Below are 25,758 nucleotides of genomic sequence, written 5' to 3'. Positions count from 1 at the left end.
GGCTAAATTGATGAAAAATGAAAAAATCATGGTCCCATTTTCGACACTTCGGACTTGTCTTCTTTGTTAATAACACTTTTCTCAACATTCTAAAAAATATTGAATCAAAATTAGGTAAAAAAATTTAGGGTCCATTTTTATACTTACCCATGCAAAAAAATCGGCTCAGTTTATGAAAAATGAAAAAAATTATGAAAATCAGTTGAAGTAGAGACAATAAATATGAAAATATATTTTGAAAGTACTCATTGTAAGCTACCTACTTCGCTATTAATTATTTTTTTTCCAAACTTTATTTGAAGTTGATGAAATAACCGAATGAAAAACTTGTAAAATTTTCCATTGGGGAGAAAATAATGCGCAAAAAAAAAACAATTGCTGATGAGAGACACCCAAGTTTGCATGGATCCGAAATAAGTACTTGGATCATCGATACTACACCACTAGTATAATTTTTAGTACCCAGCATGACCGTAGCGCTAGTAGTTGTACACTAAAGGATGGGGAGTCCATATTTGTACCTAGGTCCATAATTGTATGTACCTTCTCCTCTACTTATAACCTCCACAACACCGCAAAATCTTTCTTCCATGCAGCCATTTAATTAAACACACATCATAATTCTCAAAAAGCAATATTCAATGCAAAGTATTAATTTTATTGAAATCACTACAAAAACAATACTATGTAATTTGAGCTATTCATCATTAATCAACCACCTACCAAGCACATCAAGCAAATCGAAACTTTTTCGGACTCTCTTGTATACCTTTCATGATTTCTCCAGCAGTGTTTTTCGCTAATCTCACTTGTTCAGGGGTTAAATATCGAGACTTTTCTTTAACATAAGGTGTTTGAGTAGGAGCTATTGATGAAGCACCATACATTAGTACAGATCCATCCGGAGTGTCCATTTTTTTGAAAACATGCTGTACCAAGGGACGATTCGCTGTACCAATAGCTTCAGGTTGGTATCCAGGGATCATTAAACTCTTGAAGAATTCAAATATTGTAGTTCTCCCTTCGGTTATAACTATCTCTTTGGGAGATTTATCCTCTTTTACAATTGGAACATCTTTGCCATTCTTTCTCGTCAATTCGTGGATTTTTTTCAAAAGAGCGTCTCTATCGATATGTCCCGATGGCGTCCTTTTTGGAATAATGGATTTTGAGGCTGGGACAGCATTTGAGCTGGCAAAGAGAAGCTGTAAAGAAAGAAAGACAGTTTTCAATCAATACTACAAAAAATCAAATTGAAATTATTATTAAATGGAAAATTATTAATGGAGAGTGGACAATTTTTATTCAAGTGTAGGTATGACAATGCAGATTGTTCAACTATTACCTTGAAAAATAAACAGACACAGAACCACGCTTGAATATTCATAATTTCTCAGTGAAACTGCAAGCATGAAGTTATGGATTAATAAATAGTGGTCGACATTGACACGTACATATGTATAATTTACTTTTGCTTCGGATGGTATTAAGGGCAATGTTAATGACTTACAGGTGTAAATGTTCGTAAACGATACTCAGTTCACACACGTTCTTAAAATAACTAGCAACGAATCCATTTGAAACGTCAAATAAAATATTTTATTTGAAAAAATGAATGTTCAAAGACCAAAGCAATGATATCTACGCTTTGCTATTGTAAGTAAGTATTGATTCGCTGAGAAAATACATGAAAATATGCAAACTTGTACAGGCGGGTTTGATCGTAAAAATTTTTTAGAGAATTTTGACCGAATTCAACGGAGATCTTCATTTTGAGTTGAAATTCATTCAGACTGAATTAAAACAAGTGTTTGGTGAACGGTGCGGTCAGTTTAAGGACACCCCATTTGCAAATTTTTACTTCTCAAATATTTCACATTAATAAAGCCAAAACATGGGAATATTTCATTTCTGACGCTGGGAAAATATTTTGAAACGCAGTGATGCCAATTTTTCAAAAATAGCCTAAAACATAAGTTACCAAATTTTTCAGTTTTTTGAAATGGGCAGTAATGATTAAAAAAAGTGGCAGTACTGAGTACTTACTACATTCCAAAATTTTCAAAACATGAATTTATTCAAAGATGATCGACTTTAAATTTTTTTCTGGGTGACTTTCCAATCAAAATCAAGATCTCAACAGAACTTTCTGGACAAGAAATTTGATAAAAAATGCAGGACATGAGAAATTATTCAGAAAACTGATAGCTTTGATTTTCCAAGAACAATGGCACAAAAACTCTGATATTATATTTTTCAAAAGTAATACCAAGTAAATTACCCACCAGAAAAACCGCCTACTGAATAGGTACATCTCACTGCACGTTTTGAATGTCAAAACAAAGAAAATTATCAAATTTTTTTTCAAATATACCATTCGAAAGGCCAAAGACTCTAGTATATTGTCACGGAGAAATTTGAAATTCAGAAAAGTGACATAAAGTGGTACAAATATGGACTCGGGTACAAATATGGACCCCCCCCCCAAAAAAAATGAATAAAAATTTCAGAAAATTGTACAAAAATTTATTTAAAGATGTTTTTTGATGCTTTGGACTTGTCTTCTTTTCTCGTGTTAGAGTGTATACGAGCACGTAAGGTAATAGTGTAGAGGATGAGAAATATTCCTTAGCGGGTGAAAGATTGCCAGAAGTCTTATACGACTCTTTGCAATATCAAGAAGGAACTTATTCGCACTTACCCCTTGCTAGCTCTGCGGCTATTACGATAGCGTCGGATACATCAACATAAAATACCAACTAATGTATCAATTAGGCCCACTTTTGCGGAATAATAACACATTCGTTAGTTTCTCCAATGTAATCGGTGTAACAAATTACATTCTCTTAATTATAAGGTTTTCTTCAAATATATACATTCACCAATAATAGATTCACCAAATTACGAATTAGAACAGAGACACTATGCTCGACCGCCTAATCACGTAGAATTCACCAAGAAGAACTTAATTAATCACAACTCCACGACAGGGCAACTAAGATGAAGTGGTTTATTGCTTTATTAAGCCCAGATTTAACCAATGAAGAGACTAATTAACCGAACCCTAATAAGGGTAAACTGGGAAAAGGAATACGTTTTCAAACGATTAAGTCGAGGGAAAACGGACCAAATGCTCAAGTCCACGATTCATAGATCGTTGTAGTACTATGGTCGGTACCGAATTTACGTATCTACGTCTCCGCGAACGAACAAGAAGTGATTTCGAGATCTGACCTAGCTAAAGTTATACCTAAAGCACCTAAAAGTTCCTAAAACGATCTCGAAAGCTGATAGGCTCGCGCTACTTTTACCAAGAAATGGGGGAAATATTCTAGCCAATCATAAAATAGATGTAATTACGCGAATTCTCCGCCCATATTACAATATTGGCGCGGACCCCCCGGTGTGATGGAATATTATCCGGACCACCCAAATGGTATTCGATAATATTCGAATTCGCAAGTACCTACACTTTACCTTAATAAATCAGACGATCCCTAAGTTGTCAAGACCTAGAGGATGGATTTACCAAGTCCTATAGGATCTTCCCCAACTTAAGAATCGTTATAAGATGCACTGAGAGGACAGTGAGGCCATAATGCCACCTTACAACCTTACACTCGGTATTCTAAAAACCATTAGGGGTTCATATTTATACCCATACAAAAAAGTGGCTAAATTGATGAAAAATGAAAAAATCATGGTCTCATTTTTGACACTTTGGACTTGTCTTCTTTGTTAATAACACTTTTCTCGACATTCTAAAAAATATTGAATCAAAATTAGGTAAAAAATTTAGAGGCCCATATTTATACCCATGCAAAAAATCGGCTCAGTTTATGAAAAATGAAAAAAAATATGAAAATCAGTTGAAGTGAAGACAAATCTGTACTCCAATGCAAAAAGGATGGAAGTCCAATGACCTGGCATAAGGAAAGGAGGTTAGTGTGTTCAGTACAGTTTTAAGAAACAGGAATTTTAGATTTTGAACTGGAAAGTTTAAAATCCCTGTATCACACTGCATTAAACACACTAACCTCCTTTCCTTATGCCATCCTTTTTGCATTGGAGTACAGAAATATGAAAGTATATTTTGAAAGTACTCATTGTAAGCTACCTACCTACTTCGCTAATAATTTTTTTTCCAAACTTTATGTTTTGAAGTTGATGAATTACCGAATGAAAAACTTGTAAAATTTTCCATTGGGAAGAAAATAATGCGCAAAAAAAACAATTGCTGATGAGAGACACACAAGTATGCACGCATCCGAAATAAGTACTTGGATCACTGATACTACACTATACTAGTATAATTTTTAGTACTCAGCATGACCGTAGCGCTAGTAGTTGTACACTAAAGGATGGGGGGTCAATAATTGTATGTACCTTCTCCTCTAAATTGTGAAAATAAGGGAAACTTCTTGAATTAATATTGATGTTTGATGCAGTTTTTGCTGAAAGGAAAGAATGTCGACATCAAGGTACGAGTACCTAAGCTGATCTGGTCAGCAGATCTGATCAATCACCCCATTACAGTGGAGTCTCGATAACTCAAACTCCGTTAACTCGAAAACTCCGATAACTCGAAGCAAAGTCTGTTTCCCTTCAACTCTCCATAAGACTCAATGTAAAATTAACTTCTTTACCTCGAAGTAAAAAGTACAAAAACTCCGATAACTCGAAGTAAAATTTTTGAAAAAGACAAGAAAAAACCTCTGTAAGTCGAACGTTGCCAACGTTTTGCCTCTATAACTCGAATTTCTAGTTTAAAACACTTGTAAATTCGAATCTCATTGATACAAAACTCCTTCACATTCACTTATCGGTTATCTACAATGGTACCTATTGTACAATCTCATTCCATACTTTACTCATACATAGGTATAATACATATTTCCATTTCATTCTGGTAAAAAAAAACACATCCAATTCAAAACTTCGCTTACTCGAAATATACCAAAAATTAACCTCTATAACTCGAACTCCGATAACTCGAAAACTCCGATAACTCGAAGTCAACTCCTTCTCCCTTCAGCTTCGAGTTATCGAGACTCCACTGTATTTTTTTTTGTTATCCATCATGATTTTATTTAAACTGTCGAAAGAAAAAAATGATTCAAAAAGTTGATTTTTTGATGTGCTATTTATTGAAATAGTTATAATAATTTGAGGTAATATGTAAAAAAATAGACTAGAATTCACTAAGCAATAACATCATTGTAATGTCTGTCGAATTAAATATACATATTTTCATTTTTTTAAAAAAACTTTACTTTCTAAAACAATAGATTATTAGACTTGCCATTAGTATGGGCTGAGCCGTCATTGTCAAATGAGTTCTGCTCAGAATTTAAAATTGATATTGAGTCGTGAATCGAGATTCCAGATGATGACGGCAACTGGGAGACGCTTTTCCTCAATTCTGCCAATGCGAATTTATTCTTCTTCATAAATAACCAAACTTCCTTAGCGTACATAAGACACCAAATGGAAAGCTGTATAGAATTATTTTGCAATAAACCATTCAACTCTATCTCCAACTGAACGATTTTCTTCTCTGGTGTATTCATCAATTTGATCAAAAGACACGACAGTGCATTAGAGTCCGACAAAATATCACTAGAAAATAATTCTGATAGACTGGAAGTTAATACATCTTGTGGCAAAGCAAGATCATTCGAAAATTTGAGTTGTTTTTCTTGGATATCGCGGATGAATATTTTTACACCCTCTAAACCGCGTCGACATCTCAAAAGTGCAGACAGTGCATTTGCATACGGAGTATAGCTCGTAATGGAATTATTATTTTGTTTCAGAAATTTATCCAAGTCGCGTTCAATTGTCTGGACATTCGTGGATAATAATTTCATTGTCTTGTTGAACAAATAGAGAACAGGATCAGTTTGCGATAGTAGGTTTGGTGGTAGAAGATCAGATAGATTGACTGATGTAGTTGAAGATAAAGAATCCATCGAAGTGCGCGCTGAGCTAGTCGTAATGTTGCTATTGATCGGAACTGCGGTGTTACGATGTTGATTTCTTAGATGAGACTTTGTGATTCTTAATTTGTTATTTGAACTTGTGGTAGCGCAGATTATCGGGCTGGACTGAAAATTTTTAATAAGTTGTTTAAGTTTAATATGCCTATTTTTTTTTTTTTTTTTTTTTAGTAGGTAAATTTGAGCATTATGAAAAATACTTACACATTGATACTTACTTCTATGATGAATGCTATTGCAATATACAGCATGATGGCCCTCATGGTTGTGACTTTGTCTTCCATATACTAAGTTTTTTGATTCCTGTACTTTTTAGAAATGAACACTGTTGTTCGTTTTCTTAACATTGTTCGTGGTTTTCATAAAGAGATGTTCTCTTTGATGCATTTTAATAGTTTGAAAAAGTAAGTTCATTGTTATATTTTTATACCTATTCAATTTATCATTTGTCGGCATCACATTTCGTTGACAAACTAAGCGATGTTAGAATTAGAAATACTTTGAAAAACGCCCGTTAATTTTTTAAAGCCATGATGCCATTTCAATGGAGATATATTTTCCAAAATAAATGACATTATTTTTTTATTTTCAGAAATGTCGAGTTTTTGTTCTCACCGAAACCGAGCCGCGAGGCGATGTGTTCAAAGTTCTCACATTTTTTCCAAATGAATACTTCAACCAGGAATTGTAATTAAATGGTAAAAAAAATACCTTATGTTGAACAACAAAAAAAGAATTATTCACCCAAGGGAACATGATTGGATGTGATCAGATCTGAAAATCGTATAATCTGGTCAATGTTGTCTTCAAATTGTGTTCACAAAACGTCCAGATCTGATCTGATCACAAATGGGTCTTACCCCCCCTTAAAACTACGGATGCCCAAAATTGGCTGTTCAGGCTTATTTTTTGGAAAAATAAGTAATTAGGTATTCATTCAGTAAAAATGATGGAAAGTCCCAAAACTAAGATCAACTCCTTAGAACCAAATTTCAACATTTCCAGTCATTCTGGAAGCTCCAACACGAATTTCGATTTCTCCAGAACCAATATTTAAATTTCTCCAGCAGGCATATAAATTATTTTGAGCTGCTAAAAATCGAGTTGTGGTAGCGGGTAAGCATCATCCAATTCTCATTAAAAATAGTTCGGTCAAAAAATGCCTCCCAAGTAGTTCAGAATAAGTCACAAGTCACATAGTTATCGATCTTTAGCAACTCGATTTCATTTCCATACTATACCTTCTGAACAAATTTTAAAATTTTGAAGAGATCGAAAATCGTGCTGGAGGTTCCAGAATGACTCCAAATAATTGAATTCCGATTTAGGAGATTGTTTTTAGACAAAAGAAAGCCATTCGTGCTCATTTCAAACATTTTCCTTTGATGAGTAAATTTTTGATTTTTTGTATAAAAATATTCTGGTAAAAAAAAACATGCTCTTAAAGTCTCCGGCTGGAAATTGAGCCAAATGCAGATGAACTATAAGTAAACAGATGGAAACTCCATTTTTAGCTGCCCAAGTTGATTTTTACGCCTTCTGGAGAAATTTTAAAATTGTGGAGAGATAGAAAACCCGTGCTGGAGGTTCCCAGAATGACCTATAAGTATGAAATTCGGTTCCGGGAACTTGATATTATTAGCTTCAAGACAAATTTTTGTCCTTTCTACTGGTTAAAATACTCTTTTTCAACTGTACAAACTGTCGAAAATAGCCTATTTGGTATTCTCAAAAAAATCACTAAAAATTGAAAAATCAATTTGGTCCGTTGAAATTTGGGTTGTGGTGGTTTTGTTAGCTCACTGTGATCTCCTTCAAATCAGAGGCCGACAATGGACATCTCGAGAGATTCCCTTATCAGATGTGATCAATTTCCTCATTTGAACATTTTCAATGAGTTTTCCTGACATCTCTCGAGAGGAAAGATTGGGAAATTGCCCTGTCTGAGGAGATCTGATCTGACTTACTTACATGAGATATTTTCGGTTAGAAAATCTATACACTCGTACATCAGATCACATCTGGCCAATTTGATCTGACCAGACCTGACCTGGTCCAATCATTTTTCCCTGAGTATTTTTCATTCTTGGAAAATTTTTCCAAAAAGTTCCTTTTCATCATTCCCACACAAAAAATGAAACAGTAAAACGTTCAAATTTTTATTCAAACAAACTGAGGTACATAAATCAATACGTACAAAATTTTATATCTGATTTGATAATTCGTTGACATAATAAACAGGTCAAATCATAAATCTGGAAAGTGATTCGATCTGATGCTCAGACCAGTTTGATAAGATTTGATCAAATCGGATCAAATACGATAAAGTCATGAAGACATTCTTCGGATCCAACTTAATCTGATCAAATCTGATCAGATCTCATGGAAAGAATCTGTATCGACTCAATTTCCGTCAAACTTTGATCACGAGCTGCAAACTGTTGCATTTTAGCAAGATCAATCCTCAAAACTTCAAGATTAACTTCACCCCGCAATACAGAAAGCACTTTTCTAGCGTATGAACTGTACTGTCGAGGCAACAAATTGGTCTTCAAAAGCTTCACCAATTGCGTTAACACATGATTGGCCTCATCGGTCGGCATATTCAGTATCTGGTTTAAAATACGAAACGGAGGACTCGGATCTGAAAATACATCGGAGGAAAACATAGCCGATAATTCTTTCGACTTGGAAAACTGTTCAGGTAGAATGGAATGACCTTGAGAAATCGACGATGAGAAACGCTGAATTTGCTGGATGCTCCAATGTAAATTTTCGAGTTCGGATTGCATAAGTAGAAGTGTAAACAGAGTTTTTGCATATGGAACGTAACAAGGAGGAAATTTTTTTCTGGTTAGGAGTATATTCAAATCAGCAAGAATCCAACGCCAATCTGACCGTTTTGTACTCGTAATTATTTTACCGATTAAAAATTGTAAGGGATTTTCTTGCGAGAATATATTCGGTGATAGAAGATAACATATGTCGCGTGAGAACTCGTGAGGGGATAAGGGCTCGTATTCTGTTGGTTGTGATTGTGCTGCTGGGGTTGTTTTTGAAGTTCCTTGAGGATGGATGGTATCTAATGATGTTGAAGGTGTTGATTCGGAGAAAGATGGAACTGAAGGAGGGGCAATAGGCTTCCTCTGGCTGAATCCCAGGTTGTGAGGTTGGTCTTGTCTGCAGGAAATCGTGTTTATCTGGAAATTCGAATCATTTGGGAAATTGAATGTGCTCCTGATGATAATTTTACAAACAGGCTATGATTTAATCCTTTAGGACTAAGTATTGGTATCACTAACTTACCTCTGTGAAAAATATCACAATGACGAGCAATATTGAGCCAAATTGTGAAATGGACATTTTTTAAAAAGTTGATGTAAGTACCTACGAGTATTATGTAAGTTTTGTATATTTTGTTAAGAATTTAGTTCGAGGAGTTTTTATCTCGTAGAATTTCGTTTGAAGTGTGCTCCGACACAACGCAAATAATCCTTACCCACACCACTTGATCAGTTTTCATTGTTCGCGTTTTATAATTTTTTTTATTGTCAACTCGTCGACGAATGGAGCGATTAAATGTTTTAAAATATCTCAAAACCTTTTGAAAAAAAATTTTATGACATGTTATCGCCGTTTTAATGCGATTTTCTAATGATGGATGACTTATTTTTATTCTATTCGGTCCAAATTAGTCATTTTATTTTCGGTCTGTGCCGTTTAATAGTCTAGTCGTAAGATAAAATTGTTAAAATTCAACGAAATCGAATCTAATATCCATCTGTACCCACCCTGTCATTTTTCAGAAGCAATTGAGCCGCCCTTTTAAGTTATTTTTCAGTAGGCAGTAAATATCTTTGTTTGTCACAATCGTGTTCTTGGCACCTTTTTTTTTTTTTTTTTTTTTTTTTTTTTTCATAGGTAGGTAGTCTGAATTACTTATCAAGTAATTCTATTCACTCAAGAACGTGATTTTTATCAGAAAACAATTTAAGATATTTTTCCGGACACAATTAGATAATTTTTTGCCAAATTCATCATAGGTAAGTAGGTAATGGGAGATGAAAAAATGTTGCACCTGAAAAAGAATAAAATTGAAAAAAATTACATTCTAACCATTCTTGATATCTATCATTTTTTACAATTTCTTAAGAGAAGTTTACGAGTTTTACTCAGAAAAACCTGTTGAAATCCGAGGAAATATTTTTGAGAAAATTTTTGAAATCATTTTCCAAGGTTTTTGGATTCTCAAAGTCGAATTTTTTCAAATGCAAGTTGCAAAGTACCTTTCTATTCCATGATTTGAGAGGTAATCAAAAATGAATGGCGAATCAGTGAAGATCTTCCTTTTGAGTTTATAAAGTCACTCAGAAATTTTTAGCTCCAGAGATACCCCTGGAGGAATGATGTGGGTTGTCAAAGGAGGGAATTTCCGGAAAATCGTTGTTTTTTCGATTTAGCCCCTGGCCAACCTGTTTTGGAAAAAATGGCAGATGTTCCAAAAGATGATACGTCTTACTTTAGATTTTGCTTCGATCAAGTCCCATTGCCATAAAAATCCAAGACCACTTTCAGGGTTTAAGTTTATCAATTACTTATATTTTTTTGGAGAATTTACGTTTTGAAATTTTTTCCTCAAATATTTCTCATTACAATAAAACTAAAACGTATCCAAAAATATTGTAATAGTGAGAGTGAGAATGACTGATAGAAGAATGGATTATCCTAAAGACTGTGTATGAGAAGAATTCTAATAATTTTGTGATAGTCGAATTCTAAGAAATATTCATTAGAGAGAAAATATTTCTTAGGTGCCTGCTTAGCTCGAGATGGATTTGTCAAACCAATGTGTCAGTTGATGGGTTACGTGTCGCCTTGAAAAAGCGTTCGCGTCCGTCTTCAGGTTTCGCATTGTTTGCCGTTCGCGTCCTGATCTGGCATGCAGGTAAGTATGTAACAGAGGTCATTGTGGATTGGGACTCATTGCTGTCCAAGGCTCTTAGGCGGCCATTGCGGGGCTTAGGGAAGTCTCTCGTTGTTTTTAAAGCCTCCTGTTGTTTTTAGGTGAAGTCTCTCTGCCTCTCGTTGTTGTTAAGTCTCTCATTTTTATTTAGAAGTCTCTCGTTGTCTGAAGTCTGTTGTTGTTTTTCAGAGTCTCTTTTCTGGTACCCTAGTGAACCATTACCATGTACGAAGTCTCTCGTTGTTTTTGTAAATATGTTTATGCGTTATGTTTATGTGTTATGTACTTAATTATTATGCTATCTACTGTTGAACTGTTCCAGGTAGAACCACACTCCGCTGCAAACCTTGCTGTCTGGAGGCAAGACACTGTTCGTCAGTAACCACCGAGTTTGGCCCGCTGCTGGGTGCCTCTACCAAGGGGCAGAAGTGAAATAAACAAAAAATAAATAAATTCAAATTCTCAGCACCTTCTCCCAGGGCTGCGGATCCCTTGTGCGAGTTGTCCCGGCATGAGTTGTGGGTTTCAGGTTTTTTGGCGGGGCCTTGGTGGGGCCAGGGCTTGGGACTTTCAGCCATGTTGGGTAAAGTGAGCGCGAGGTGGTCTGAGTGGTAGGTGAGGTTGGTGTTTAGGAGAAACAAGCAGTTTCAAGGTGCAGTATGATAGGAAAAATTTAAAAAAAAAAAATAAAAATGAAAAAATAAAAAAAAAGCTCGAGATGGAGAGACTTAGTCAATTGACTTCACTATTCACTTAGAACAATCCTTGGTTACCTTTTTAATCAAAATGAAATGATAACTCAAGGAGCATTTATGTACAATAATTTTAATCAGAAATGTATACAGTAATTGAGCAAAGTATACCAAATAATTATATTTAAAATATACAATCATTCTGTATTGCCATGACGTTACAATGGCGGCAGCATAACCAGCCAAGATTATGAGGGTGATGTAAAACGCACGCGAGCTAAGCTCGGAAGATTGATATAAAGGCAGATTAAAACAATAAAAAGCAAGGTAAAACAGTATCTTTAAATTAAGTAGATCAATCTATGGGTAATGTAACACATCATCATCCATAGATTGATACAATTACGCTTACTATAAAATATACGTAATTAGAGTAATTGCGGGTGCATGCAACCCTGTATAAAAGGTTCTACAATTACCTGAGGTGATGGAGTACATTTCTAAATTACATGTACACGTTGCCTGCCTCTCCCTGGTGACCCCAATAATAGTCCCTTCAGCAGGTATGCTTAGAAGACCCATTTTTGTAAGGATAGAACCTCAGATTTCCAGATGAATCTGGGTAATAACAAAAAAAGTACCACAATCTTATGAGGAAATTAACGAAGTATCGTGTTATAAAAAGAAATCGATTAAATTCCATCTATAGATGGGTACACTAAAAATGTAGGGACCAGAGTACCATAAGGATACTCTGGCCAGCAACGTTTAGCTGGTTGAGCTTAAGAGGAAACTGCTGCAGACTGGTTACCCGAAAGACTGATTTTTTAACGAATACGAAGCTGGAGCTGGACCCCAGCTTCGACGGAACTTTTCATCAACTTATTTGGTGCCGTGATTTCCAATTCTCTTGTAATGATCGTAATAACCTTATGTACATCTGACTGCTGATTAAATGGTTTAATTTTTGAGAAAATTCACGTTCTTTGTTGTTTTTTTCAATGAATTTATTGAATTTAGTTTCTAGGAACAAAATAAAGTATTCTTCCTCGGAAGATTCCTGCAGTTTTGAAAATTCTGACAGATTAGGAATATTTCTAAAAATGAAAGTATTCCGAGAAAATCTGAAATTGGGTAACTTCAGTCTTTTTTTTTTTGAATGGCATTTTCCCCATCTCACAAATTTATGATTTCATCAAAGTCTTGGGTTTTGGCACTTGAATCAAAGATCAACTCATCTAGAAAAATGTATCAATTTCTGTAGCAGAAAAAACTACATCTGTAGGCGTATTATATGTATACTTACTTTTTCGAATCGTAAATCAAATCAATACTGACTTCAAAAAATTGAAATTTCGATTGTTATTTTGCTTAAAAAGTTGCAAATCGTAATTATTGGATGATTTAAAAGAAATTTGATTTATTTCCTTCAAAATCTTACTCTTGCTTTTCAGGGATATCTATTCAATAAACTTGAATGTTTTTTCAATAATTTTCTGAAAAAACGAAGAAAATATTTAGGACTCCATAATGTTTGAGAGCTTAAACTATCGCGCCAAAAATGTGAAAAACAGGATGTTCTGAATTCCGATGTTTCCATGTTTCCATTTCTTATTTTTTTGGGGGGGGGGCCCCAGTTGACCACGTGCTAGCAAAAAGCTAGCGTTTTATTCGCGTTTTGATAAGTTGCTAGCAATTTACTCGCTTATTGTGGCCAGCATTAATTGTCTCGCTAAAAGTAAGCGATTTTCTTGCAGTTTTTCGCTAGCAAATTCAATTCTAGCAATTTTCGAGCTGTTTTCTAGCGACTCTCAGCTAGCTTTTACTTCACTTTAACTTGCTCGCCTTATGCTAGCGTATTACTGGCGGATATTTGCTCGCAATTCTATGCTAGGACAGTTCAAGCAATATTCTCGCATATCTCAGCTAGCTTTTACTTCACTTCATACATGCTCGCCTGATGCTAGCGTATCACTGGCGGATACTTGCTTGCAATTCTATGCTGAGAAAGTTCAAGCAATATTCACTTTTTGAAAATTACTGGAGCCTCTAGTAGATTTTTGAAACTTGAAATTCCCACAACATTAATTTACTAAATGGAGTTGGCAAGCTGAAATTTACTTCGCAGTCTACATGGTGGTTTCAAATGGTTTTGAAGCTTCCAGCTACTTTTAGTAAATTCCAATTTTCCAAAAAACGCCATACAACCTTTCGAAAAGTCGCTGGAGACTCCAAAACGATTTGAAATCCACCAGCAGTCGACTTCGTAGCGTATTGAAATTAGTTTGCAGAATGAATTTCGACTCTCCATCTCAGTTTGATGAAATTTTGTAAAAATTTAAAATTTCAAAAATCTGCTGGAGGCTTCACGAATTTTCAAAGAGTCGCTGGAGGCTCCAAAACGACTTGAAATTCACCTGCAGTACTTCGTAGCGTATTGAAATTAGTTTTCAGAATAAATTTTAGCTTTACAACTTCAATTTTGATGAAATTTTGTGGGAATTTCGAGTTTTAAAAATCTGCTGGAGGCTCCAGAACTGCTCAAAAACATGTTGCAACCGTCTCTCATCGATTTGGCATGTCAAAAATAGGGTATATCCCAAATTTCAGCTTTCTTGGTCAATTTGGTAAAATTTTGATTTTTTCCCTCATTCTTGGCCTAAATTGGATTTTCAAAAATTCACCAAAAATCGAAAAACGTTCTTAAGCACTTGAAATTTTGACAAGTGATGAATTTTTGCATGATCTTTTGATCTACGTTTGTAAGGTTAGAAAAATTTCGTGCCAGTCCTATGTTGAAACGCAAAATCTGCTATTTTGGCTGACCTGTCCATCAAAATGGCCGCCATTTTGTAAGTAAGGCCAACTTTTTTTTGGGCAAGTTTGCTTTAAAATGTTCCTTAGGATTTCCCTTTTAAGAAAAAAGTTGTCCCGAAGGATCGGCGGGGGGGGGGGGGGGGTGCAATTACTCCCATTGTCATATGCCGGACTAAAATGTTGTTCAAATGTTTTTGAAATTTTTCATTTTCAGTTAGTTTGATACTTCATTCTTAAATTTTAAATTTTAGCAATTTTTCTATTTAAAAAAAAAAAGAACTTCATTTTTTATTTAATAAAGAAATTTTTCAACCTAAGCGCTAGCATAATGCTAGCAAATTGCTAGCGTCGATCTCCCTCATGGTATACTTTGCTACTCTTAGATAAAGTATGTCATCAAGTTAAATATAAGCTCAAGGTGGTATCTTGTTGAAAAGTAAGAAGAGTGACATCACTCATCTTACACTATCCCAAGATGCTAGAGTTATGCCAGCTCTGAGATAGCATACTGGGCCAGTCGCCTATTTTTGGAATTTCCTGGAAAACTACCACCTATTGAACGTAAACACTCAGTATTTTTTAAAATTAATTAATATTAATTACTTTATAGTCCAGTCATTAAAGACCAATTATGTCCCATCTACGGGAAAAATTATTATCAAACAGATCTTTCGCAAATATTGTTCACAGAGGTCCCCTCAACAACATACTAAAAGTCCTGGCCCGTACGGGGTCCGGAACCCCCTCAAAGGGGGGTGGAACCTCCCCCAAAATCAGTTTTTCGCCATTTTCTCCCCCGCATTGCATTTTAGCGAAAAATGTGTAATAGATAAAAGAATCTACGTCAAATTTCCGATCTAATGATGTATCAACTTTCCTTGTATGTTCAAGAGGGGCGGAACTGCAACCATTTAAATGAGGGGGGTTTTCTGAAAAATAGATAAAGGCTATAGGCGCCTAAGAGGGGTGAAATGGTCCCCGAAAACGTTCGAGTTGATATTAGTATGGAAGGTAGGTACCATTGAGAAACTTCCGCGTAGAAAGTTTCAGATCCACACCCCCTCCTCTTTTTGGGGAACCCCCCTTTTCTGAAACTTCAATAACATTTTTCTCAGCCCCATTTCAACCGATTTTGAAAATTTTTCAGCATGTTATGTATATCCTTAGTAGGTATCCCCACAAAAATTTTCAACCCCCTCCCCTCATATTTACCCCTCAAAATAGTGTTTCTCAACTTATTTTATGCTTTTTAACAATAAAAAAAATTGAGAGGGCCAAGTGCCCTGGAGAGGGCTAGATGAGTCTAGCAAAAAATCTGACGTCATATTCGTGCTCAGCGGTATCGAATCATAAGAAAACGATACCCTATTCATTAATAATTAGTTATTTTCCCCAATATTCCAATTTCACCCCCAACCCTCTCTAAGACTCATTTTTACATCATTTTGAGGGGTAAATATGAGGGGAGGGGGTTGAAAATTTTTGTGGGGATACCTACTAAGGATATACATAACATGCTGAAAAATTTTCAAAATCGGTTGAAATGGGGCTGAGAAAAATGTTATTGAAGTTTCAGAAAAGGGGGGTTCCCCAAAAAGAGGAGGGGGTGTTGATCTGAAACTTTCTACGCGGAAGTTTCTCAATGGTACCTACCTTCCATACTAATATCAACTCGAACGTTTTCGGGGACCATTTCACCCCTCTTAGGCGCCTATAGCCTTTATCTATTTTTCAGAAAACCCCCCTCATTTAAATGGTTGCAGTTCCGCCCCTCTTGAACATACAAGGAAAGTTGATACATCATTAGATCGGAAATTTGACGTAGATTCTTTTATCTATTACACATTTTTCGCTAAAATGCAATGCGGGGGAGAAAATGGCGAAAAACTGATTTTGGGGGAGGTTCCACCCCCCTTTGAGGGGGTTCCGGACCCCGTACGGGCCAGGACTTTTAGTATGTTGTTGAGGGGACCTCTGTGAACAATATTTGCGAAAGATCTGTTTGATAATAATTTTTCCTGTAAAAATGTCTTTAATGACTGGACTATTACTGATCAACATTTTTCTACGCTAGCAAACTGCTAGCTTCACGCTAGCTTCATTTGTGCTAGCATAAATGGTGCCGAAATATGAGACACTTTTTTAAAAAAATGCTACCAAATCAGTCGCGATTTAGTCGCATGTACGTAGCAGAATCGCAGAGCAAAGTGCTAACAAAATACTAGCTTTTTGCTAGCTTTATGCCAGCTACACGCTAGCTGTTTGTGCGCAATTCTGCTACGCTAATGCGACCTAATCACAACTGATTTGCTAGCATTTTTTTAAAAAAGTGTCTCAAAAACCGGCACCATTCGCGCTAGCATAAAATTTGCTAGCATTTGGTCAACTGGGGGGGAGGGATAAGAAAGGTAGATAGATTATTTCATATTTAAAGGCGAAAATAGTTTATTTAACATTTCTTGAACAAAAGAACGCTCAAACATGAACTACCTCCCTTCTCAGAATTTGAATGTCACCAAAAAATGCATACTGACCCCAATGGATCTCTGCAAAATAATCGTTCTTATACCCAAAAACATCAGCTGTCTACCCCTGAAAACTTTGTTATAAGAAGGATGTTACAGGGTCATTCAAAAAAGACTGTACACCTTCAAACGCGCGTTATAAAACAACAGTGCATTTTAGCACTGATATCTTGGCAGCACTGAATTCCTTGAAGAATCTCATTTTTAAAACACTCCCCACAAAGTCAGTTTGGTATAAACGTTCGGCTGCCAGAACGATTTTTGCAACAATGTACATTTTTACGCAAAAGCTCATTTGTATCATGTTGCAACTTTCAAAAATCAAAAGCTTGAGTACTGGGCAAGAAAATTTTATGACAAAGTTCAACTGTCTGCGTGGAAAGAAGCCAGAGAGACCCAAAATAAACACCCTCTCTATAAAATTTGTAGGAAATACAAGAGAGTTGAAATGTTTATTATTGGAAGTAACATCCTAAACTGATAAATCGTAAATACAATTGTGTAACTTATTAACACATGGAATGGTTACCAGCCAGTAATATCTAAATAATCGGACCTCCACAAATTCAACAAAAAATGAATTTTGGTGACGTGTTCAATAATCAGTTCAGTTCAGTAAAGTTTAACTGAAAAAAAACTTGTGCACAACTTGCACAATTTGAAATTCGTGATGAAACAAGAGGAATATCAGTGATGTTCTGCGCAGCACAGCATTCTATGAAAAAATTAATTTCCAAAACACTCCCCAATCTACTACATATCACAGATATTCCTTTGTTTTCTCACAAATTTCAAATCTTGCAAGTTGGGCACGAGTTTTTTTTCAGTCCAACTTTACTGAACTGAACTGATTATCGAGCACGTCACCAAAATTCTTTTTTTTTTTTTTGAATTTCATGGAGAAGGTGTTTATTTTAGGTCTCTCTGTCTTCTTTCCACGCGGACAGTTGAACATTTTCATAAAATTTTCTTGCCCAGTACTCAGGCTTTTGATTTTTGAAAGTTGCGACATGATACAAATGAGCTTTTGCGTAAAAATGTACTTTTTTGCAAAAATCGTTCTGGCAGCCGAACGTTTATACCAAACTGGCTTTGTGGGGAGTGTTTTAAAAATGAAATTCTTCAAGGAATTCAGTGCTGCCAAGAGATCAGCGCTAAAATGCACTGTTGTTTTATAACGCGCGTTTGAAGTTGTACCATCTGTTTTGAATGACCCTGTAATTCAGTAGAAATTTATGGACCTTGGTAAATGTATATGAATTGATAAATGAACCTGATTGTGTAGTATTTTGAACAAATTTTAATAAAGCAAGTTTGAATCTTGTTGTTTCTCATTTTTGAAAATTGGTTTGGTTAAACTGAATGTAACCTTACCTACGAGATCTCAGATTTTATTATGTAATTTTGACAAATTCTCATTTTTGCTTGAAGCAGATGGGTATGGGTATGGGGAGTAAGAAAGCATCAACTCAAATAACAGAAAGTACAAAACTTTTATTTGGATTATTGTTAACATGTTCTTATTTAGTGTAGGTACGTACTTTGTACTCGTATGTTTAATAGATAAATGCTTTTTTAAATATACCTAGGTGCATAATAATTAGTTTCGGTAAAAATAAGTTCTCGAAGCATCATCGACCATGGAGGACATGTTACCAAATTTTTGTCTACAGACTATTCGCTTTGGTATTATTTGAACTTTGCTCACAAGCTGCGAACTTTTGGATTTCAGAAATATCAGTTTTCAAGGATTCTAGGTAATATTCATTTTGAAATAACGAACGCAGATTCTTAATGTACGAAATATAGGGTGGAGGCAGAGAATCACACTCTGCAAGATTCTGTAATTGCATCATTAAATATACTATTCGATTTTTGGGTATATTCAATGCCTCATTTAATATACGATAGGGAGCTCCTGTATCTGAAAATATATAAGGGGAAAACACAGATGACAGTTCCGTCGACTTGGGAAATTCATCCGGTAATGCAGAATAACCTAAAGGCGAAAAAATCTGGATTTCGCGAATACTCCATTTCAATTCCATGAGATTCGATTTCAGGTTGAGTAGTGAACACAGAGTTTTCGCATACGGAACGTAGTGCGGTGGAAATTTCTTTCTTACCAAGAAAGATTTCAAGTCAGCAATCATCCGTCGCTCATTGATGTACATGGTGTTCATTTTATCGATAAAAAATTTCAGCGGATTTTCTTGTGAGAATATATCGGCTGACAGAAGAAAGGATATGTCGTTTGAGAAGTCTTGAGGTGATAAGTTTTCGTATTTTGCTGGTTTTATATTTTTTGAGGTTCGTGGAAGAAGAACTTCATTTTGAGAGTGAAAGTCAGGCAACGAAAAATATGATTTAGGAGTGAGTTCGTATGATGTTGACCTTGAATGAGGAATTGGTCGAGTAGACGTAGGCATCTTCCGCTTGATTGATAATATGTCGATGTCGTGGCTCTCATCTCTTGGTCTACAGGTAATTAAATTCATCTGGAAAATTTGCCAAGATGTTAATTGAATTATTTAAAGACTTGGATACATTACTCACAAATATTTTATGCTCAATGCACTTACCAGGTTAAAAAATACTCCTATAGCATACAATACCACGAAAAATTGCATAATTGATTCTTTCTTTCTTTCTATCTTTTTTAATTTTTGGTTGGTACAAGTTTCCGATGTTTAGTTACTCGTATGAGTATCGATAGTAATCAGGTTTTATACTTAATTTATAACGTTTCGTTTGACATGTTTTCCAACGTAACGCGAAAAATTATTTACTTAACACGTAAATTCGATTAAATACTTTTTATTTGTCGCGTTTAATCGTCTCGTTTATTGCTAACACGTCGACAAATAGAGCGATTCAGTACCTATTCAAAAATATCTCAAAACCTTTGAAAAAAATAATTTTTAAACGTGTTATGGTTCGTGTAATGGGAGTTTTTGATGATGAATGACGCATTTTATGTTCTATTCTGTTGAAATTTTATCTTCGGCGTGTTAGTTAGGTACCTAATAACCCCATCGTTTCGTTGAAATGTAATAATTCAAAGAGCTTAGCTTCACACATTTATAACGAATTGTACGAATAATTGTAGAACTGAACGAATCGAATTATCCGTGATTTGCTGAGCCTCAAGTGAGTCAGTCTTTACGTTACTTTCAAGCTGGAAAACCTAACCAAGGGTGGATTTTGACTTTTGTCAGATTTCCTCTGCATAAAAAAAAGGACTACAAAAAACTGTCCAAAAAATTCAGAAATTTAGTAAGGAAGAAACTTTTAAACCCTTCTAAAAAAAGAAATTGGTTCTGAAAGTCTTTATTCGATGGTTAAAATGACCCATATCAAAATTATCTAGCCTTAGGTACCTCTGATTAATTTTCATGAACAATTTTCCAAAATGTATATTTATTGTAACCCATCGTGTTCAAGTTCATGATAATTTACCTTATTTATCTCGAATAGTTAATTATTCTTGATTTCTTTCCCGATTTCAAAAGTTTCTCTAATACATTTTTTTTGGGAAAAATTCTTGTACCGGTGAGCTTTTTTCTGTAGAATTTTCTTGAGTTGAATTTTTCTTCTGTTGAATTCATACTTCAAACTAGTTTCGACGAATTTTATAAAATTTTCTGGGAGAGTGGAATTTCCAAAAAAAAATAATAATAATAATAATGGAGGCTCAAAAACAGCCGAAAAACATCTCCAGTTGCGTGGATATGCCCAAAAAGAGTAGATATATATTAAGCAGAATTTCAGATTTTTTTCATCCCACGAAACAGACACACTGAATGTTTCAAATTCTCAATTGTAAAATTGCTGAAAAAATACCTATAGATAGCAACTGTACCTATCTTAAAACTTTATATTAGTAGAAACCAGGAAAAAAGCAAAAAAATTACTCATCCTGTTATGTGAGGGGTTCTGCGCCAGGAAGAGGTGTTACGTATTGGTCTGAAACCATTAGGACGTCCATCTTAGCTCATTTGACAATCATTATCACCTTTTCCTCTTTAAAAATTTGAAAAATTACTCATCTTATTATATATTGAGTTCTGCGCCAGGAGTAGACTCAATATAGGTACTGTTTCCATTTTTTTTCGCACGCTCATTTGATCCCATTTGGCCTCCACTGAGACTCCAAAATCCACAGAATTTGATCAAAAGGCAAAAATAACTCATTCAATTGGCATGGAGTTCTGCGCCAGGAGTAGTCATTATTCACCGAGATTTTACAGATACATCTTATACATAAGCTTATTTTAATTTTGCCTAGAAATATAATATTTAAGTAGTATTTTACCACAAACTCCCCCTATTCGAGACTTTGAATATTAATTTAATTTTTGTTTTCAAAATTTTTATAACTTTTTCATAGAAGGACTTCCAAATTTTGATTTTTAATTAGAACCAATTTTACTTCATTTATTTTTTATTTTATTTTTTTTATTTTTATTTTTTATTAATTTATTTATTTATTTTAATATTGCGCAATAAAGGTTTTACCTTTTTTTGTATGACTAGTACTAGAACTTTTTGTTTTCTATTACCCTTTTTTATTATTACTATTTTTCAATGGGTAAATAGATCAATTTTGTAATTGGTCTTTTAATTTGTCCTTTTGTAGTATATAAAGTTACTAATCTGATTTGATTATCTTTTCCATAATGTATATTTGTTACTCGTCCCATTGGCCAATTTAAAGGAGGTTGATTAAGTTCTTTAATAAGTACTAAATCTCCAACTTCTAGATTTCTTGAATTTGTTCGCCATTTATTTCTTTGTTGTAATGTATGTAAATAAGAAGATGACCATTGACGCCAAAAAATTTGTACCTTCTTTTGTAATTGTTGCCAATATAGTAAACGTGATTCTGGCACTTTTATATAATCCATTTCAGGTAGGGCAATCATAGGTCGACCAATTAGAAAATGTGCTGGCGTTAGTATTTCTAGATCATCAGGATTATTAGATATAGGAGATAATGGTCGGGAATTCAAAATTGCTTCAATTTGAATTATAAGTGTATTATATTCTTCAAAATTATAGTGTGCATCATTCGTCACATTTCGAATATATTTCTTAATACATTTGACATTGCTTTCCCATAGACCACCCCAATGAGGTGCATAAGGAGGCAAGAAAATCCAATCAATATTTTGGGTTTGTGCAAATGTGATAATGGTCTCTCTATTATTTTTTATAAATTCTCTGAAATTTTTATCTATCATTGGTTTTGCTCCAACAAAATTTCGACCATTATCTGAGTGAATTTCTCTTGGTTTTCCACGTCTAGACACAAAACGATGTAGAGCATTTATGAATGCTTGAGATGAAAGATTTCCAATTAATTCAAGGTGAATAGCCTTTGTGACAAAGCATACAAAGATAGCGATATAAGATTTTGAAAATGATTTTATTTCGTCCGCCGTGACATTTAATATTAATAGGTCCTATATAATCTACACCAGTTGTGTGAAATGGATGATTAGGAATTAAACGAGATTTTGGTAAATTAGCCATTATTTGTTCTTGAGTTTTTTCAGTAAACCGAACACATGTTACACAATTCCTAACACAATCTTGAATTGCATTATGGAGTCGTGGGATCCAAAATTGGTTTCTTAAAACACAACTGAGTAAATGTGAATTGGCGTGTAGATTTTTTACATGTTCATATTGAATGATCATTTTTGTGAATATATGATGCCTATGAAGGATCATTGGATGTTTTTGATCATGTGACAAGTTTGATGCTTCTAATCTACCACCTACTCTTAATACTTGGAGATTATCCATAAAAGGATTCAAATTTTTAAGTGGACTATCTTTAGGTATTGGTTTAGATGATTGTAATGCTTTTATTTCCGGAGAGAAAGATTCTCTTTGTGCAATTTTAACTAGTAGTGTTAAAGCATTCTTAAATTCAATCATTTTTAAAGGACCACTTAATATAGGACCTTCACAACCCTTTTTTCTATTTGCACTAGCGTTGACATAAAATCTTAGTATTTGTGAGATTACTCTTATAAGTCTAAAATAGTTCGAGTATCTGGTGAACCAAGAATTTGTAACAACTGTAGTACCAACAAGTTTGTTGATTTTTCTAATTCCTACGTGAGTCACATTATTAGCTGGTGAAAACTTGACTTTTTCAGACCAAGCTTGATTATTAGATGATAGCCAATCAGGTCCTTTCCACCATATTGTGGAATTTAATAATTCTTCGGGTAATAAACCACGAGAAATAATATCAGCTGGATTTTCTTTGGAGATCACATGATCCCAATAAAAATTCTTTGTAAGATGCTGAATTTTCTGAACACGATTAGCTTCATAGACTTCAAGTTTATAACTTGGTGTATGTATCCAGTAGAGAACAATTTCTGAATCTGACCAAAGACGTACATTGCTAATTTGAATATTATGATACACATTGTAAATATTATGTATCAATTCTGAAAGTAATAGAGCAGCATTTAATTCTAATTTAGGTATAGATTGTCTTTTTAATGGTGAGACTCTTGATTTGGACATTATGACATTAACATTTACCTTTCCACTATTGTCAATAGATCTCATGTATACTACTGCACCATATGCTTCAGATGAAGCATCGGCAAATCCATGTAATTCATATATAATTGGATTATTTGATGAGAATAAATATCGTGGAATTCTTAAAGTTTTTAGTGTTTCTAATTGATTGGCAAATGTTTTCCATTGATCTAAAATATCATCTGGAATGGTATCATCCCAATTCAACTGTTTATTTTCAATGGTTCTTGTCCATACTACTTGCATCAACAACTTTGCAATAGTGATCACTGGGCCAATAAGACCTAATGGATCATAAATTGTAGCTATTTGGCTCAATAGTTGTCGTTTTGTGTGAACTGGTGTATTCTCTACTTTGAAAGTTTTTGGATAAATCATATCTTCATTAGTTAACCAATGCATCCCAAGAGTTGTTATACCAGTCTCTCCCCCCAACGAGAGTACTTTTTGTTTCTCTCGTTGATTTTCGGGAATGTGTTCCAGTAATCTTGGGTGATTAGCAGACCATTTACATAATGGTAGTCCTGCACTTTGTGTAAGTTTAATAAGTTGTTTTTGAATTAGAATTGCTTCTTCGATAGTATTGGCTCCTGAGAGCGTATCATCTACGTATGTATCTTTTAGAAGCACAGGACTTGCTTTTGGATAATTCATTTTTTCATCATCAGCTAATTTTTTCAGACATCTAGTAGCTAGATAGGGAGATGATGTTACTCCAAATGTGACTGTTTGTAAAGCATAAGTTTTTATTGGTTCGTGTGGTGATTTTCTCCATAATATAAGTTGGAAACATGTATGTTCTGGAATTACTCGAATTTGTCTATACATTTTTGTAATATCAGCTGTGAAAACATATTTATAGGTTCTAAATCTCAAGAGTATTGCAATTAATTCTGATTGAACTACAGGTCCTACCATTAAGATATCATTTAGAGATTTTTGATTTGATGCTTTCATGCTGGCATCGAATACTGTTCTCAATTTTGTGGTAGTAGAATCTTCTTTAAACACTGCATGATGAGGAATGTAATATGCATTTTGTTCTGGAGTAATTTTTACCTCTTTCATATGATCAAGAGTAATGTATTCCTCAAGGCAGTTTGTGTACATTTCTTTAAGTTTTTCATTGCTTTGTAATTTTCTTTCTAACTGGTAGAACCTTTTTAATGCTAAAGGTCTAGATTCACCTAGAGTTGACCAGGTGCTTATTAAGGGTAGAGGCACCAAATATGGACCACTTTTTTTTGGAGGATTGCCACTTGAAAACTATAGGAGGTAGAAACCTTCACAAAGGCTTAAAATGAAGTTCCATCCTTCCACTAACACTGTACAAAACTTCAGGGGTGAAGGCCAACTTTAAGTATGTTTTTTTTATTGTTGAGTGATGAGAGTAAAAATGACAGTTTGAAATTTTGGACGCCTAATATGGACCACCTATAAAATTTCAAAATAAACATACTTTCACATTTTTCAAAAGGTCATATGTATTTAATTTGCAGAAATGAACAAAAAAACTTATTCTAAGCAGTTCAGGTTAATTTTGAATATTTTTTTCAAATTGTTGAAGGACGAGTGTCAAAATGACAGTTCAAAATTTTGGACGCCCAATATGGGGCACCTAAAGAATAATTTCAAAATAAACATATTTTTACGTTTCAAAACATCATATTTATTAGTAGAAATGAACAAAAAAAAGTATTTCAAACATTCCCCTTTTCAGCGGCTGTAAAAAATGAGTAAAAAATTCAATATCACAGGAGGTCCATATTAGCGCACCCCATAAAAAAAAACTTTGCACCAAAAATTTCTGTACATACCCTCATTTTCAGCAAAAACTGATCACTCCAGCAGAAACTACATCCTTTTATGATATTATAAACATCAATGACATTTAGAAAATTACACCACATATATATTTTAATAAAAGTTGAAAAACACGCTAAAAAAAATTTTCAGTGTCTCAAAACAGTTTTTTGTAAATTTCTCAGCGAGTTTTGACTTTACAGTTGTAATTTTTGTCTCATTCGTTTTTTTGATGAAAAATACATGCGCTAATTACCAACGAGAACGGGCACTGGTCCATATTGCGGACTGGTCCATAATTGGTGCCCTTACCCTTACTGAAACTTGCACTTTTTCAAAATTGAAAAAAAAAACGTAAACTGACACATTGGAATGTGTATGGAGTTCTG

General features: G+C 34.4%; 1 protein-coding gene across 1 annotated transcript; it reads right to left on the bottom strand.

Moving 5' to 3' along the window:
* Nucleotides 1–8,362: 8,362 nt before the first annotated feature.
* Nucleotides 8,363–24,676, bottom strand: LOC135848399 (uncharacterized). The gene is made up of 2 exons (XM_065368300.1): nt 22,777–24,676; nt 8,363–8,643 (listed from the first exon to the last, which is right to left on the bottom strand). The coding sequence occupies exons 1-2, from the start codon at nt 24,674–24,676 to the stop codon at nt 8,363–8,365; spliced, it is 2,181 nt and encodes a 726-aa protein (XP_065224372.1).
* Nucleotides 24,677–25,758: the final 1,082 nt, after the last annotated feature.

This window comes from Planococcus citri, chromosome 5 (assembly GCF_950023065.1).
Source record: "Planococcus citri chromosome 5, ihPlaCitr1.1, whole genome shotgun sequence".
Classification (NCBI taxonomy): Eukaryota; Metazoa; Arthropoda; class Insecta; order Hemiptera; family Pseudococcidae; genus Planococcus; species Planococcus citri.
This window is presented reverse-complemented; position numbering and strand designations above follow the sequence as displayed.

Bases quoted from the DNA above. Each gene is read 5' to 3' on its own strand.
- LOC135848399 (XM_065368300.1), bottom strand. From the start codon at position 24,676: ATGTACACAAACTGCCTTGAGGAATACATTACTCTTGATCATATGAAA. The intron at 8,644-22,776 runs GTAGATTAGAAG...ATGTATTTTCAG, and splicing joins CCAAGTATTAAGAGTAGGTG to ATCCGAGTCCTCCGTTTCGT.